General features: G+C 41.9%; 1 protein-coding gene across 1 annotated transcript in view; it reads right to left on the minus strand.

Moving 5' to 3' along the window:
• The window catches only part of LOC145415345 (trifunctional enzyme subunit alpha, mitochondrial-like), a 58,900-nt gene extending 42,930 nt beyond the window's left edge, over positions 1-15,970 (minus strand). Inside the window, exons 1-2 of the mRNA XM_080284621.1 lie at positions 15,892-15,970; positions 1,826-3,240 (exon numbers count right to left, since the gene is read on the minus strand). Coding sequence (XP_080140747.1) covers positions 1,826-3,240; positions 15,892-15,970 — 1,494 coding nt within the window. The remainder of the gene's footprint in view (positions 1-1,825; positions 3,241-15,891) is intronic.
• Positions 15,971-18,634: the final 2,664 nt, after the last annotated feature.

Genomic DNA, 18,634 nt, shown 5'->3' on the forward strand with positions numbered 1-18,634 from the left:
ATTAATAATAATACCGGCAATAATAATAATAATAATAATAATAAAATAATAATAATAATAAATCGTACTACTAGTAGTAGTAGAGGTGGTAGTAGTAGTAGTAGTAGTAGTAGTAGTGGTAGTGGTAGTAATTAAAATAATAATAATAATAATAATAATAATAATAAACCCCTTACCAGATTGAAGGAGGTTAAGGGACGTATTCTAGTTGTCATAGAAGACTTCGTAACACCTGTTCCTTGGATATTTATTTTACATATTATAACTTACCATTTTTTGTAATGTGTTAATATTGGTTTAATATCAACAGCAGTAGAGAAGGGAATATCGGTTTGTAACATGCAGACTTAATAGGTAAGGAAGTGGTGTTACGTGATCTCCATAGGTACAGTACACTCACAAGCACTAATTTCTACTCAGCGGTGCCCTCTTCCTGCCCCTGTATACCCAAGGAAGAGGGGAGGGGGGATGGAACAAGCTCCACTCGCCTCTGCCCAGCTCCGACGCTCCTACAAACTCCCATCCAGCCCTCAACCAGTCATTCTTAACTCTCCTTTACACCTCAGGCTGACCTCATACTTAAAACTTTCGGTCACACAATTATTACACAAACATAAAGCACAAGGATGTTTGACAAATGATATGATGTAACTGTCAATATCCTGAAGCAGAAAAGTAAAGCATTGTAGTACTGAAGGTAAAACAATAGCGCGAACAACGGTCAACCCAAACCACATGCGTCGGGTGCACTGCTTTGAATACACACACACACACACAGACGGAGAGATAGAGAGAGAAGTAAAACTTTGGAAGTGACAGACAAACGGATGCATTGGCAGAGAGAGAGAGAGAGAGAGAAAGTCTGTGTGTGTGTGTGTGTGTGTGTGTGTGTGTGTGTGTGTGTGTGTGTGTGTGTGTGTGTGTGTGTGTGTGTGTGTGTGTGTGTGTGTGTGTGTGTGTGTGTGTGTGTGTGTGTGTGTGTGTGTGTGTGTGTTATTTAAAGCAGTGCGGCCGTTGTTTACACCTTTCTTTTATTGTCAGTGTTATAATGCGTGATTTCTTTTGCTGCAGGGAATGGATAGTTATAGCTTATACTTTTTTACACATCCCAGCGTTTTTCATTTGTGGATACCAAGAGTTTTAAGTATGAGATCAGCCTCAGCTGTAACTGCCAATTAATTATGACAGGTACTGGGTTCGGTGTGGGTTTGTGAGAGGCTTGGGAGCTGGGAAAGAGGCGGGTGAAGCATGTTTCATCCCTCCTCCCTTCTTCCCTTGGTATACTGAGGTAGGAAGGAGGCAGAAATTAGTGTTCGGCAGTGCTCTTGATCACAACGGCTATCAACTGCACGTGGGTCAGTAAGCAGATCGTTTTTGCTTAGTCCAAGTTTTCCTCTAAAATAAAACCTTCTATAGCTGATGTTACATCCACGTCCCTAACTGTACTGCTTGGAGGGGGGGAAAGAATTCCCATGAATCCGGTCTACCCAAGAACTGAACTCTGGTTTTTCTGTCCCTGACAGCTTCATTACCTGCCGATACCTGGAATACAATATTAACATCGTCCTGGCAAGATAGGGTTATGAGTATTCCCGGCTATTTTTGCGTGTTTTAACTGGACATTATGGTCAAAGTGCTCCATTAAATTAAACCACAGTATGCCCAAGCAACCAGTGAATAAAAGACTGCTTCAGTTAAACCTCTCATGGCTGAAACAAGTATTCTCTTCCACCTAACATCAGGCGACACTATGGAGCTAAAAGTGAATCATAGGAGCATGAGAGTGCTAAATACCAGGATTCACAGAACAGTCCTACACACCCACCTTGTCTGGGCGAGAACTAGCCTTAGCTATATCAGCAATGGGCAACGCTGATGTGTTGGTGGCGAAGACACAGTGTTCAGGCAGCATTGGCTCCAACTCTTTGATGACCTGGTGCTTCAGTTCTAGGTTTTCAAACACTGCCTCGATCACCACGTCCACATTCTTGAAGTCACTGTAGGAGAGTGTTGGCTCGAGGTTGGACATGTATTGATCAGCGGTGCCTCTTGTGAATTTCTTTCTCTTCACGCCCTTATTGAGACCGGTTTCGATCTGGCTAATGCCCCTCGCTAGTCCTGCTTCGCTCACATCTTTAAGGATGGTGCGGTAACCTTTGTCGATGGACACCTGGCATATTCCAGCACCCATAAATCCAGCCCCCAGAACGGCCAGGACCTTGGGTGGCTGGTCCGGATCTTTAAAACGGTTTTTCTTGCACTCTGTCTGACCATGAAAGAGTCCAATAAGCCCTTTGGACTCATTCGTCATGGCCAACTCCCCAAATACTTTGCGCTCCATTTCCTCTCCTGCTATGGTGCCTTTGTCTAACCCGGTTCGTATAACATCCAGAATTCTGAGAGGGGCCGGGTACAGTCCCTTGGTCTGCTTCATAACGGTAGCACGCGCCTTCTTGAACACCTGATCTTTAACAAAGTCGATCTTCAATGCCATTGCCATCACCTTCTCTGTAAAGTTCTTTGGACCACGGTTAACCTTAAGTTTCCCATCTGCCAGGTCCTGAGCTGTTTTGATGGCGATCTGTTCAAGATATTCCAGGGTGCGTGTGTCTGGGTCCGTCAGCCCGGGGCCTACTGAGTTCACCAACTCATCCACTAAGCCCATCTTTTTGGCCCTGTCTGCTTTGACTGTTTTTCCTGTAAGTGTGAGATCTAGAGCCGCGGGCACACCAACCAGCTTGTGGAGTCGCTGTGTTCCACCTCCTCCAGGTAAAATGCCAAGCATCACCTCCGGTAAACCTAATCCAGCCTTATCCTTCACAGCCAAGCGATAGTGGCAGGCCATTGCCACCTCAAGCCCTCCACCTAGACACGTGCCCATAATGGCCGCCACTATGGGTTTCGTTCCTTTTTCCATCCGATTCAGTATCTGCTGGCAAGCTTGTGACAAATCCTCGATCTCCTTCGCAGTCTTGAATTTTTCAAGCATTGCGATGTCTGCACCTGCAATGAAGCAGCCAGGCTTTCTTGAGATAAGCACGGCACTCTTGATAGCTGAATTATTCTCGACTTCATTTAATACCTCCAATATGTCATCCATAACCTTCTCGTTGAGAACATTGACCTTCCCGGGCGAGTTCAGTGTGACCACTCCAACTCCCTGCTTCACTGCAAGGTTGGCGTGGACACCCATGGCTCTCGGGCTGGTCGACACAAATCGATGGCTTCTTATTCTTACGGCTGTTGGGCAGAAAGAACTGGATTAGCTACACTGCTGATGGCATTGGGTCATATACGATGTCTTTTATATCTTATTCTTCAAACGATTTTATTCATCTGAGCAGAGGACTTTCGTACTGCATGGGTTAGATATAGCATTTATTACCTCTCCAATACGAGAGGCATTTCCTGCCCTAAATAATATCGCCTGAAAGTACTATACTACACTAGAAGGGCACGTTATCTTGCTAAAAGAATTGATAATGGCATGAAAATATAAATTCCCCTTAAAACATTATCATCATCATCATCACTAACAGCTACACCATTCCCACCACCACCATGACACGTTTATCCACATAAGATGGGGTGAGGCAAGATCCGGAAATGTAGAAAGAGAATGCACGAAAGTTGGAGACCTATTAGCAATATACTCATACATCCTTTGATCATTCTGCTTCGCTATAGTTTTACTCGTAGTCCTTAACACTTGTGACACATATGACAAGAATACAGAACATTTTTACTGCACACAAAACTACGTAACTATTAATTACCTCCTTTAGCCCAGGGACAATATTTTTATTTTATCCCTCTAATACCATGCGATTTTATTCAGCGTATTACAGCACTTGCTTAGAAATGAGGGTTAATTAAAGCTCGATCTAACCCATTCAGCTTGAAACCTCTCCCCTAAAATTAGTAAATATTCTTGATAAAACAGGAAAAATTAATCTAATGGTGTTCTTGGGTTGAGGGAATTAAAAAAAAGGAAGCATCCCTTCCTTGGTGGCAGTATGCTAAGCACTGATTATCATCTTAGCAGTTCTCACATCGTATTCTTTATTTCGGGGCAACAGTCGAAAATCGACACCTCATGATAATTTTTATTTTTCCACGATTCCAAAGCAGCGGGTGCCTTTTTTTCCTGGTACCTTTTGATCAACCTCTTCTTTAGAATGACTTTAAGGAAAAAGGTCAGAAGAAAGGTAGTGTGCTTCTATACCCAAGAGTTAAATTACAATTGTGCACACTCAAGGGGTTTTTGACCATGGACCCAATAGTAATTTGCATAGGACGAAGCAAATACTGCCTGAGAACCTAATCATCAGCATTATAGTGTATGTCCAGAGGCCTCCCAGCAGTAATAGGACAGGTTGCCGAGATAACATAAAGACCAGGGATTACTTATTATTCCGTTTACATACCTATAAATAGGTTTGATATAACGTAAGAGCGACCCTACAGGTGAAGAGGACAGCCACACTGATATAGACAGACACATAATAAAAAGAGTAAATAACTTCACTGCTGTCCTCTTGACCCTCTCATGATGGATCACCTGTTGTATTCCATTCCAGATAAAGTCAGTGATTTTACAGTATTCAGCTGAAAGAATGACAGTGATGCCAGAGAGAGTTAATATTGCCATCACGAACCTACTCGTAGTCGAGATACTCTCTAATATTGTATTTCAGCTTATGCCAGGCAATTTGATGCAGCTGAGAGTGAGTCAGAGGGATGTGAAAAAAGTAAATGGAATTTCATTCCTTTTCGATAAAACAGTATTTTTTGCCAGTGTCACTGTACCAAAATTCGACACGGATGACCTTCGATCTTATCACAAAGATACGGTACATCATGTCATCATCAAGGACGGAAATTCCACACAATGTTCTCCCCTCCATCTCACAATCAGCTGTCCTCTGAGACTGGGTTCGAATCCAGCCAAGGAGAACATTTGAAGTTGGTGGAGGTAGTATGTCCGCTCTAATATTTGCACCGCCTCAGCTAAAGCTGATGACATAATACAGAATTTAACACAAAATAATTTAGCCAATGCAGCACCATGACTTTAAGAAACCCTGCTCTAGCTATCAACACCCTCTCTTATTCGTTTTCGGCTAACATCAACACAGATAATTCAGGCAATCACTTTCTCAGGACAAACTCTGGGCACGCAGTGGACAGATGGACCGATAAATTTACTGGAAAAAATCAGATATACAAAGTTAACAGAAAAAAATGATACATGATCCATTGCGAGGGCTCAAACGGGCCTTGAAATGATCATATTTTCACCCTTCCATAAAATTACCTTTAACTTGTAGATTACTCGATTCATAAATGTTAGGCCAGTATGTACATTTACGAAAACTAGTAAACCAAAATCAACTAGATGAGCACTCTGTGATGCGCATCTCTCCGACAAGGGCAATGTAATTTCCAACCCACTTCTCTTAACGGGTTGGGTTTTCTCATCATTGATTAGGGTTTCGCAAAAAGTGTTTTCCGGATCCACAATCTGTAATACGATCCGGATGGGTCTCAAAAATTAATCGGTTGTTCCCTTGGACATGGGCTACGTGTATCTACCAAACAAATTTGGTCCAAATCTTTCGTTTCATTTCTGTGCAATCCTGCTAACAAACAAACAATCAGACAAACAAACAAGGGTAAAAGGATACTATCCTTGTTGGAGAGAACAAATAAATTCTTCGAAAACTGAAGTAAATTTAAATTTTGACGTATTACCTATATAGTCCTCAGAATTACCTTAAAATAATTTTGAAAAATGGCACCCAATTTCAATTTCTTAAATCTGCCTACTGTCCCAAAAGACATAAATTATACTAATATCATTGTTAAGTCAGGTGGCATATGCCTTCTGCTTTTTGAAAGTTCATTCTAGTTACCTTCAAAAGATTTGGTTAACTTTAGGGAACAATTTCCAGTGAGGGGATTAGAAACAGTCTCCATTAACACTTTCATAACATTACATCTTTTCTGCCTATCTATCAGCAGACGCCATAATCCCGTAAGGGGTGGCCACAAACGAATCTCCTTTTTACCCTGCCCTCTGTCAACAAGCTGCCCTATCTCCAGGTCAGAATCCTCTCTCTTCCTTAGTTGCTGAAAATCGTCAGAAGGTGGCAAGAATAAAGGGAACAATATATCATCGAACAGAAGGGGTTAAAAGTTCATTATAATACCGAGGTGGGGCTAAATGCAGACACATTACCGAATGCAACGTAGATGTGGAAACCCATCCTGAACCATTACCATCAACATTCTTCGGCTCTTAGGCTCATTTTTGGCTGAAAATATCGGTTTTAGAGTTAACGGAAATATAATTTGAGAGTCGTTGGTACCCTGAATGACTGAAAAGGGGACGGTAGTAAGATTCTTATGGTTTTATAACTAATATTTGAGTAAATATTATCACCTGGCGTTAGTGAGAATTGAAAACTAGAGTTAGCCCCACCACGAGACAGTTCATGGCAACAGTATCAACATCCGTGATTCTGTGGCCGTATTCTCGTTGGCTGAGGAAGCTCCTTAACACCTTTTCCTAAGCGATTTATTTTGTTTATTACCCCTTACTGTCCTCTTCTGTGCAACATAAATCCTTCGCATATCGCCATACTCCACATAACATACAAAAGATATTTATCAGCCATATCCAAAAATAAATCGCTGAGGAAGAAGTATTAGGGAGCTTCCTCGACGAGAATTCGGGCCTAACTCAGCCTGGCGTTCGCGGGAATAGAAAATGCAGAGTTACTCCGTCCATGAATGAGTTAATGGTGACAAGAGTGGCAATCACGGGCCATTGTTGTTGCAGTGTTGTAGTAATTGTTGTTGCAGTGTTGTAGTAGTTGTTGTTGCAGTAGTTGTGGTAGTTATTGTAGCAGGATTAGTGGTAGCTGCATAAAAACATCCAATATTAGCGGAAACTAAATACTAGACTTATCCCCACCATGAAAGAGCTGAAGGTGACTTAGCTCTCAGGCTCCTATGACGTACTCTCAGCTATCGTCTGGTATTAGATGAAAAACAGATAGAATGCTGTAGAAGAGTTGTATGAATCAAGAGAGAATAAACAGGCTTGAGAGAGAGAGAGAGAGAGAGAGAGAGAGAGAGAGAGAGAGAGAAGGATGTAAGCAGACAGGTTAGAGGAGCAGTAACCACTGAAGTATTGACAGAGAAGAGATATAGATGCAACAGTGCGGCGAAGAGATAGAGGTTGATGGGAACCAGCAAGAGAAGGAGAGCTAATGAGACGAAAAGCCTTTGACTTCACCTTGTTGGGAACTGTATATGAGATGCCTCCCCATATATAAGAGTTGTACTTTACAAATGGGAGAATAAAACCAGAGTATAAAGTCAACAACTGTGCTGGGGTAAAGAAGCCACAGAGTCAGCTTAGCAAGCCTAATCTCATGGAAGCAGATTTTACAAGAGAGGCACAATGATCATTCCAAGATAAATCCCAAGAAAATGAAACTCCAAGAACGTTCAGAGATAATGCAGGATTGAGTTGGATAGTTAAAAATTAGAGGATATTCCTTTGGCAGATTTTGACGTGTCGAAAGATGTAAGAACTTAGTTTTTGGTTCATTAAAAACAACCAGATTACTTTTATCTCAGTCGTATATGACCCAAGTCAGACATTAAGTGTTCTATAGCCTCATCCCATGTTTTAAGTAACTGCTGAGATGGACGCTGTGGCTTGCAGATGGAAAGGTGAAGGGTGGTGTAATCACCAATTGAGTGAATAGGGTAAGATGTACAGCTTAGGTCCTTGATGAATAGAAGGAAGAGAGTTAGTGATAGGACAGACGCCTGGGGAACACCACTATTGATAGCTCTCTAGGAGAACAGTGGCCATCTATAACGGCAGCTACAGAACGACCAGAAAGGACGCTAGAGATGAAGGGACAGATAGGATTGAAGGCGTAAGAGGGCCTTTTGGAAATTAAAGATTTATGCCACACTTGATCCAAAGCTTTTGAGATGTCAAGTGGAATGCAAAGCTTTCGCCAAAGTCCGAAGGGAGGATGACCAGGGGTCTGAAAGGTAGGTGAGAAGATCGCCAATGGAGCGTCCCTGACGGAACCCATACTGACGATCAGAAAGGTTGTGACAGGAAATGTGCTTCATTTTTTTTTTTCGTGTGTGTGTTAAGAACAGATTCAAAAACTTTAGAAATACAGAATGTTTGCACCAATAACTTGCAATAGGATACTGAAGTGCAATGCGCAGAATTAATCACTAAGGAAAAGGTGTTCCGAAACCCTTAACAGCACACAGCATACATCCATCTATCATCCCATGAGAAGCGTAGGGGTCCGGGGGCTAGGCTACTAAGTCCCAACATTTAAACTGCGGGAGGTTATAGTACACCGTAAGCAAAGAATTCTTGACAGACTAACACGTATGTTGAGTCGTCTTAATTTTTCCAGTAGGGTAACGTGTTTTGGATTATAGTTATGTTATTCCTGGGTGATTTTTCTCAGATTAGAGGACGATTCTGGGAGGGATAGATATACACGTAGCCTTACTCCATTCTTTTAGCTGCTATATGTCTGAAGAAAGCGTTGAGAGAGAGAGAGAGAGAGAGAGAGAGAGAGAGAGAGAGCAATGAACGTAGCATCAGGGTGCGAGTCATAATTTCTCAGCCCTCTGCTGGTAAGATTTATTCACTTACGTACAACGACATAGAAGTATGTGCTCCTGGTTAATCAGCGGAGTACGAAAACTTATCTGATAAATAGGCCTACTTAAATGTATTACCAACGGCACACAAATAAATGTTAGAAGATCTTTGCATAAATCCATAAATCCACAGGCAATCATCACCGTAGAAGGAGTCAGTAGTAGCAGCAGCCTCAGGTTCATGTGAAATGTGAACTCAGTGGACAACAGGCAGCTGTTGCCCTCTTACAGTCCACCATCTTTGAACTTGGGACAGGAGAACAGAGTGACATTCGTGTAACTGGGTAGTGGAGCCACTATCGGTGCCACCACATGAAGGAGTCCGTCTCTAGCACCAGTCATCACAGTCCAGCAAAATCAGTAAGTAGTGATAATGGCTCGTATGCTAAGTGGCTCTGTAGATGCCGTAACACCTCTTTCATGGCGATTTATTCCGGATGTGAAACCTCAATAACCTTATGCAGTGTTGTTGATGCAAACTATGTCGATAATAAAACGATATAGCTGACGTGCAAAATAAATGTTTACGTGTAATATGCATAATAGATTGCTAAGGAAGAGGTGTTTAGATAATACTCCTACGCCATCTAGACTATGGCCTAATGAGTCATCTATAGAGCGCCTCGATTACCTTAGCATTCGATTACCTTAGCATTTTATTAGCTTAGCATTCGATTACCTTGGCATTCGATTACCCTAGCATTCGATTATCTTAGCATTTTATTACCTTAGCATTTGATTACCTTAACATTCGATTACCTTAGCATTCGATTACCTTAGCATTCGATTACCTTAGCATTCGATTACCTTGGCATTCGATTTATACAGATTTATGTATGATAGTCTTTTCTTAACCCCTTAACCGCGGGGCGTCACTTTCGTGACGCTCGGGCGCAATGGATCATACCGTTGGGCGTCACTTTTGTGATTCTGTGTTATTCTGAATTATCCCGGGCTTTCAAGTGGTGGCTTGTATCATCTATCAGTACTGCCAATGTCCAACACTAGTCAGCACTCCAGATCTCATCTGTACTCCCATCCATTGTTGACATTTTAGCGATTTTCCCCTCTTCCTGACTCCCCCCTACCTCCCCTCCATTACCCTGTCCTCTCACCTCCCCAGCCGCGCTGCGCTAAGCAAATCTCCCCCGGATTTTTCCACAGATTTCATCCATTGAAATAGCCCTATGCCCTATACTTATACAAAATAATATATACCAAAAAAAAAAAGGTAAGTGATAGTGGTATACACCAGGAATTGGCTAATTATCACCTGACAACACCTCACATGCATTCATTCGCTACATTACCACGGTAATTTCCCCTTTGAATTATGCCTTGTAATCTATTTCTGTAATAAAAATATATATCAGAAAGGAAGGGAGAAGCCTAAGTGACATTTACATTCACCTGGAACTACCTATTTCTTTATGTATTGTTGAGATTTTCTACCAATAATTTATTAGCATGTAAGTTAGCAGCTGTCATCCTCATTGTCACTGTCAACCCTTGCCTTCTCAGATAAGCCGCGACATTTAGTTCCTTGTCCTCCGCTATGGTCAAAACATGTCGCACTCGCGCCCCGCCATTTCTGCCGCTTCTGCGCCCATTGCAAAGGGCCCCGTGACCTCTACACCCAGAAAAACTCGTGAGGGAAGTAGGAAAGGACTAAGTGACTCTGCAGTGGAACGTGAACTAGCGGAATTGTCAATGGTGATGATGGATAGTGATTTTGACCCTTCGGGGGATTCGTGTGATGAGCCTGGTGAGGAAACCGTGCCAGAAAGTACTTGTACGAGTGCTTCAGTGTCCAAAGTGATCCCTAGCTCCAAGGGAAAGGAGCCGTTAGTGCAGTAAGGGAAGGAATTTGGGAAGGGAGTGAAAAGGCGGCGTGTTAGCCCCGGAACAATGGCCCCGCGTGACCCAGCCCACCATGAGTCCCGAGTTGATTCACCTCCCCGTTCCCCAAGCCCCACTTCACTCATTTCTTCCTCTTCTTCTGCTGAATTATCTCCGGAGTCTTCGTCGTCGGAGTCACCACCAGCATCAACAGTGAAGGCAGGCCGTAGAGGAAGAGGTAAATCCCTGACCCGTAAAAGTAGAGTTGCTACTAGAGTAAGGGCTGCTAGTGCTGTACGGCAACCCAGGGTCAGTGGAGTGACCTTGAACGTGGTAAATCTCCCTCACAGCCACCCACCACCCTCACCCACCCTACACCGCCACGACAGGGAATCCTGGACGCCTTTGCGTGGACGGAAGGGTCCAATTTTGTCCCAGAACATTTAGATTTTGATGAGAGTTCCTCAGGAGTACAGCCTGCCTTCACTCTTGACGATGATGCTGAGTGTGTGGACTTCCTTTTGGCCTTCCTAGATGTCAAAGTCATGCAGCACATATGTGATGAGACCAACAGGTATGAATCACAACGTGCTGCAAGTGGTACAGGTGTAGCCAAGATGCAACAGTGGTCCATGCTGGGAGTGCAGGAGCTATATGTGTTCTTCGCCCTCATGCTTCTCATGCCACACTCAAAGAAGCATGAGTTGGAAGAATACTAGTCCATGGACCCCTTACTACCCTCACCCACCTTCAATAAGTACATGGCCAGAGATCGCTTCTGGAACATCATGGGAAACCTGCACTTTGCCGACAACGATGTACCTTCCCAAACCAACCCACTCTGGAAGATCTGGGAGATTCTGAGTAGAATGAAGGATAAGTTTATGTCATTCTTCCACCCCTTTCAGAAGGTTGTCATTGACGAATCCTTGGTTTTGTTTAGAGGACGTCTTCAGTTTGTGCAGTATATTCCAAGCAAACGCCATCACTTTGGAATCAAGTTCTTTGTACTGTGCGACTGTAAGACAGGGTACATCCTTGACTTCGTCATTTATTTAGCCAGCACTGTCGATCTGGATAAAACACACCCCCTTGGCTTCTCAGACTGTGTAGTGAAAGTGCTCCTTGAAAAGTATTTTGGTGGGAATCATGTGCTGTATACAGACAACTATTATACAGCACCGAAACTTGCCAAATACCTTTCAGAGCACGGCATTGGCTTCTGCGGCACTGTCAAAAGTAATCGTGCCCACTTCCCTAAATTACCAGAGGCAGGAACCTCGCAGCGAGGAGAAGTGCACCTACGCAAGTCTGAGAAGATGCTGGCAATACGGTGGCATAACAAGAGGGTCATGCACATGCTCACCACCGTACATAAGGGGGAAATGACAGACAGTGGGAAGGTCGACCGTAGGACAGGCGAACCTGTGATGAAACCTGATGCTGTGTTAGACTACAATATCAACATGCGGCTGGTGGACAAGTCCGACATGATGATTGGTGAGATCGACTGCCTCAGGAAGAATACTAGGTGGTACAGGAAAGTTTTTCTGCATCTCATAGACATGACGACGTTGAATGCCTTCATCCTGTACAAGATGAAGGTCAAGCCACCCAAGTCCTTCTCCCTGAGGTTGTTCGCCAGGACTTGTGTTCAGCAGCTGCTGGAAAGATATGGTAGGGTGACAGCAGCAACTCCAAGGCACCATCCAGTAACACTTCCCGACAGACTTGAGCAGAGGGCGTACATGGATCGGCACAGACTGGTGTAAATCCCTGCCACAGGCAAGGAGGAAGGCTGCGATCCGCAGGTGCCAGGTGTGTGCACATACCACCCGACGCACACCTGAGCACAAACGCACCTCTTGGCAGTGTGCTGAGTGCCAGGTTCCCCTTTGTGTTACCTGCTTCTTTGATTACCACAGCCAGTAGCAGTTCTAAAAGTGCAAGTGGGAAAGGAAAGTAATGTGTAAATAATGTGTAAATAATGGGTAAATAGCAAGTGACAGCAATGGATGTCCAGTACATATGATTGAACAGTGTATTATAGTTTTATCTTACTGAAAGTGACAGTGAATAACATAGTGTAAGTAAAATAGAAGGGTAAATATTGAAAATACAATAGAAAATGTAAATAGTAATGTAAGTAATTAGTAATATAAGAATATGAGTACAAATACTTGATGTTATAACAGTGAAAGTGAATCCGTGGCTCTTTACGTATTATACTGAATGAAAAATTGAATTACTACAGTGACAATAAACTAATACTACTGAAGGAAACTTATGGATAAAGACTCCAGATATATAAAAGTGTTATATAGTAATAGAAATATAGAGTGTGAGGGGTTTTATGAATAATAAATGACAGAGTACCAAGACCGAACTAGCGCAAGTGGGAAGGTCATATGCGCTCGTAATTTTCATTGCTTTCACAGTGTTTTTTTTTTTGGAGTATGGATCCCAAACTACTTGATAATCATAGAGTAGTGTTTATAGTGTTAATATCTGGCTGTGGTAATCATATTACGGGTTGTCAGGAAGTGTAAAGTGGAGACTTCGTTACCCAACTTCAGAGGTCTCCACAAGTCCTACGGTAATCGACGAAGGCTCAACAAACATCCCAGGAGAAAGCTGAAGGTATGGGCCATAAGCATATATAATTTTAATATTCTAGGACTAATAACTGATTTTTGGCAAATATTTTTTGAGAGTCTGTCGGAGCCCGAATAACCCCGCGGGACATGCAAAACATTGGTAAACATGCCCGCGGTGTAAGGGTTAACTATGCCTTCTTATGCAGAGCGGGTCCACCTGGCAGTGTCTTGTGTGTTGTTGAGACGGCTGAGGTCTGCTGGTGTGAACGTATCTCTCTCTCTCTCTCTCTCTCTCTCAGAAAGAGGGGGAGCTGGAAATGAATAAAAATGCAGGGGATATACTAATACAGGTGATTGAGCCGTGCCCGCAACACAGAAGTAGCCCGGCGGAGTATAGTATGAGTGTTACATTTGTACCACCCTGTACGGTACATACACATTAATAACACACACATCTTAGCCATGGTACAGTCGACATCAAAAGTATTGTCGCCCTTCCTGCTTTTCTCTCCATTAACTTCGTTAATAATCAGTGTGGCGAATCTGCACCAACTGACACTCGTGACTTTTAGTAGTGTCAGATGTGTCAAAAGTGTCAGTGTCAAAAGGGTCAATTAGTGTCAAAAGCGTCAAGTAGTGTCAAAAGTATCAGTGTGTCAGAAGTGTCAATCAGTGTCAAAAGTGTCGGACTGCGTCGAAAGTGTCAATTAGTGTCAAAAGTGTTAGTGTCAAAAGTGCTAGTGTCAAAAGTGTCAGTTAGTGTCAAAAGTGTCAGTCAGTGTCAAAAGTGTCCATTAGTGTCAAAAGTGTCATTTACTGACAAGTGTCAGTTAGTGTCAAAAGTGTCAGTCAGTGTTAAAAGCGTCGGTGTCAAAAGTTTCAATTAGTGTCAAAAGTGTCAATTAGTGACAAAAGTGTCAGTTAGTGTCAAAAGTGTCAGTGACAAGTGTGTGTCAAAAATGTCAATTAGAGTCAAAAGCATCAGTTTGTCAAAAGTGTCAATTAGTGTCAAGTGTAAATTAGTGTCAAAAGTGTGTCAAAAGTGTCATTGTCAAGCGTCAATTTGTGCCAAAAGTGTCAGTGTCAAATGTGTCAATTAGTGTCAAGAGTGTCAATTAGTGTCAAAAGTGTCAGTTACTGTCATGAATGTCAGTTAGTGTCATGAGTGTCAATTAGTCAAAAGTGTTAATTAGTGTCAAAGGTGTCAGTCAGGGTCAAAAGTGTGTATTAGTGTCAAGTGTTAGTTAGTGTCAAAAGTTTCAATCAGTGTCATGAGTGTCTATTAGTCAAAAGTGTTAATTAGTGTCAAAGGTGTCAGTCAGTGTCAAAAGTGTGTATTAGTGTCAAGTGTTAGTTAGTGTCAAAAGTTTCAGTCAGTGACAAGTGTCAGTTAGTGTCAAAAGTTTCAATTAGTGTCAAAAGTGTCAGTTAGTGACAAGTGTCAGAGTCAAAAGATTCAGTTAGTATAAAAAATGTCAGTTAGTGACAAGTGTCAGTTAGTGTCAAAAGTGTCAGTTAGTGTCAGAAGAGACAATTAATGTTGTCAATTAGTGTCAAGTATCGATTAGTGTCAAGTGTCAATTAGTGTCGTGTCAGTTAGTGTCAAAAGTGTCAGAGTAAAAAGTGTCAATTAGTGCCAAAAGTGTCAGTGTCAAAGGTCAATTAGTGTCAAAGGTGTCAGTGATAAGTGTCAGTTTGAAAAGTGTCTGTGTCAAAGGTGTCAGTTACTGTCAAAAGTGTCAACTACTGAGGGTTCACTACACTGATTTTCAAAGTCCACTGAGAGAAAAACAGAACGACATGACTTGTGATGCCAACAGTACATTCCGTCTCGCCCCTGGGAAAGGATGGGGATCGCTTATCAAAACCGGATACCGTTAATATGGTGGCGATGTATTTTTCGGTAATTACAAGCATTATAAAGGGGATAGATAATGTATAAAGAATAATAATGAATAAAGGGGACTCTTAATAGACCTCCATGATGAGTATTACGAGAAGAACAACGCAGGGCTTAATCAGAACTGTCATACATTTTGTTATTTATAAATGCTGTAGTAAATAACACTACGAAGTTCAGCATTAAAAGCGCACTGATAACAGAACTGAATTCATTAGTGCTGGGCATGACCGGAAGAAGAACGCACTGCTGAATTATAACTGACATTTATTTTGTAGTTTACAAATGCTGTAGTAAATAACGCTACTAAATTCGACAGTAAAAAGTGTACAGATAATAGAATTGAATTAATTAGTGCTGAGTATTACGAGAACACCAGTGCTTAATAACAAGTGCCATTTATTTTGTAGTTTATGAATGCAGTAGTAAATAACATTACGTAACCTATACTGGTGATGGAGCTGGTACAGTCACCACCCAAAGCCTTGTCGCCCCTACAGTCTCACCGTGAACCCTGAATTTCATATATTCGAGAACGGGATGCAGTAGAGGGAAATGGAAGTCCTGGCAACAGATGGCGCGCTGCATTGTACTTCTGGTGCGAAGGAGGGCGGAGGGACTTTGGGGGAAGGGTAAACTACAGAACAAGAAGCAGTGCCAAGGCACAGCAAACCAGTCCCCGGCAGTCATTTAAGTGCTGACGTATAAACACAACAGGGTATCTAGTCAAAGATGTCACATATCGCATTTGGAATAAATCGGGTGAAAATTGATGATTTTATGCCCATTTGAAATTTTAGGCCAGACCCACCTGACACTGACCCCCCTACTGCTAACCAGGGAGTGACCCCCTGAAGTAGTGAGGCATGTTATAGGACGTAGATTTGAAAGTTGCACCTTTAGGTTTTGGTTTCATGTCGATATGACGAATTGGAACGGAGTTATGGTGAAAATGATTTCTTTTTTCATACATTTTTTGGCCCGACAGCCTGGGCCATAACCCAGTTTGGCCCCAGATTTAATCAAGTGATCAGAAGTCATAGCCCATCATCCATGTAATTTTAGCCAAAATCACACCAATAGTTTTTGTGTAAAGTTAACAGACACACAGACAGACAAACAAACAAACAAACAAACAAGCCGAGTGAAAACAATACCCGTCCCCGAGCCCCTCCGAGGCGGGGACGGGTAATTAGAGCAGCACTCAGAGAGCGCATACCTCCGCCAATGCTGGATACGGATCCGCCCCCAAATTTAATTGATTATTTCTTGGCCCATGGCCCACCCTTCCACAAAACTTCATTGAAATTCATTGAGAACTTTTGGAGATACTGTGCGGTAGGTAAATAAGCGGGAAATGTTGGGGAGTGGAGGAAAGAAAGAGGGACGGCATCCTATATGATGCAATGCACGAAAATTTCACTGTACAGTACTTTAAAATTTATCTGCGCCAGGAGGTATATGTTTTACCCCACGTTTGTTTGTTTGTTTGTTTGTCTGTTACCAGTATTACTCTAAAAGTTATGATCGGATTTTCATTATTTTTTTATTTTATTTACTTATTTATTTATTTATTTATTTTTTTGGAGGGGTAGGGTATGGCCCAATGAACAATCGATTAGATTTTGGTTGTGATCCGGAATTATTTCATTGTTTGTTCACACCATATCTCCAAAAGTTCTCAATGAATTTAATGAAGTATTGTGGAAAGGTGGACCATAGGCCAAGACTAAATTCTTTGAATTTGGAATTTGAAGGCGGATCGGGATCCGGATCCGGATCCTACCGCACAGTATCTCGAAAAGTTATCAATAATTAAATTTTGTGGAAGGGTTGGCCACGGGCCAAGAAAGAATTATTTAAATTTGAGGGCGGATCCAGTCCCGGCATTGTCGGAGGTATGTGCTCTCTGAGTGCTGCTCGAGTATTATAGTGATATTATCGAAATTTAAAAGCACTGCCAATCAGTTTACCCGTGAAATACAACTTTGAAACAAGATGGCCCATACTAAACAACCAGTTTATCACTATCTTTCTACTTATCTATTTATCTATCTATCTATCTATCTATAGCAAGATTCCTTAATCCCTCAAGGGGTGGCCGTTTGACTTTGAGTTAGCTGTTTTGCGGGGACGGGCACTAACCCTCCACACAACCCACTTGTTGACACGTAAAGAAAACGTATGGGTTGGTTATATGGTTAACACCCAGCGTTGTAAATGGTTTCCTGCCTTAAACCATTTGTCTTGTCACTCATTTTAAAGCCACCTGAAAAGCAAAGAGTTATAAAAGGTGACAGGAAAGATGGAAGAAATAAGAAGAGAGGTGGGCTGACATAGAAAAAGAATGATAAAGATGAAGGAAGAAGTAGGTAGCACTACATCAAGTGAGTGGGTGATGGTCGCCACCACCTACCACATAAACAACCAGTGCCTTTACAAATAAATGAAACAACTAGAAATCAAGGTAACGCCTCACTATTCTTCCTCTCATTTTCTTTTTCTCTTGCCATTCTCGCCCTAAATCTAGAGTGCTGAGCTTATCATATAATCTACGAACGATAAGGGAAGCCCAAGGATTTCACTATATCAGGTGGCCTTTGATCATGCGATGGTCAAGCCACACTATCTGCCTTGTTCATCTGCCATGAATCATTCTGTAAAGCACTTCCCTACACACGCAATGCAACGATACGAGGTGGTGATACTGGTGGAGATCCTGAAAATTTCACTAGGAAGGAGGAGGCAGGGTGTTGAAAGACCAAACCAACCCAAGCAGGGAGATATTACTATTCTCACCATCAGGTAAGACATGCTTGTGTAATAATACATTTAATACATGATAAACTAATATATCAATAATTATATCTATAGCTCACCCTGTGTGATCTACATGGACACATTTCCTAATATGCTAGAATATCATATACATTAATATTTCTATATCACTATCCCTGTGTCTATACAACTATCATTAGTGTGCATGATTATATATATATCTATTTATCTATATCTATCTGTCTATCTATCTATATATATATATATATATATATATATCTATTTATCTATATCTATCTGTCTATCTATCTATCTATCTATCTACCTGCCTACCTGTCTATCTATATACGAGAATATATATATATATATATATATATATATATATATATATATATATATATATATATATATATGTGTGTGTGTGTGTGTGTGTGTGAAAAATAATTTAATCCGTTCTCAGAGAGCAACGGAAAGGTCAATGTTGGGAATATCTTTAAGAGACAGGAAAAGTTCAACTTGGATGAGAGAGATGACTAAAGTCAAAGATATTATAGAAGTTATAAAAGAACAGAAATGGAGGTGGGCAGGCCATGTAGCATAAGGGATAACCGACGGAGCAAATGGCTGACTGACTGGACACCAAGAGATTGTAAGGGTAGCAGAAAAAGGCCAGACAGGAGATGGAGAGAGGAGATAGAGAGATTTGCAGGGAAAACGTGGCAAAGATTAGCTCAGTCAAGGAATTCGTGGAGAAGGTTGGGGGAGGCCTTTGTTCAGCAGTGGACTTGTAATGGCTGATGAT

This window comes from Coenobita brevimanus, chromosome 102 (genome assembly GCF_032717465.1).
Source record: "Coenobita brevimanus isolate Jiangsu-jjx chromosome 102, ASM3271746v2, whole genome shotgun sequence".
NCBI classification, from domain to species: domain Eukaryota; kingdom Metazoa; phylum Arthropoda; class Malacostraca; order Decapoda; family Coenobitidae; genus Coenobita; species Coenobita brevimanus.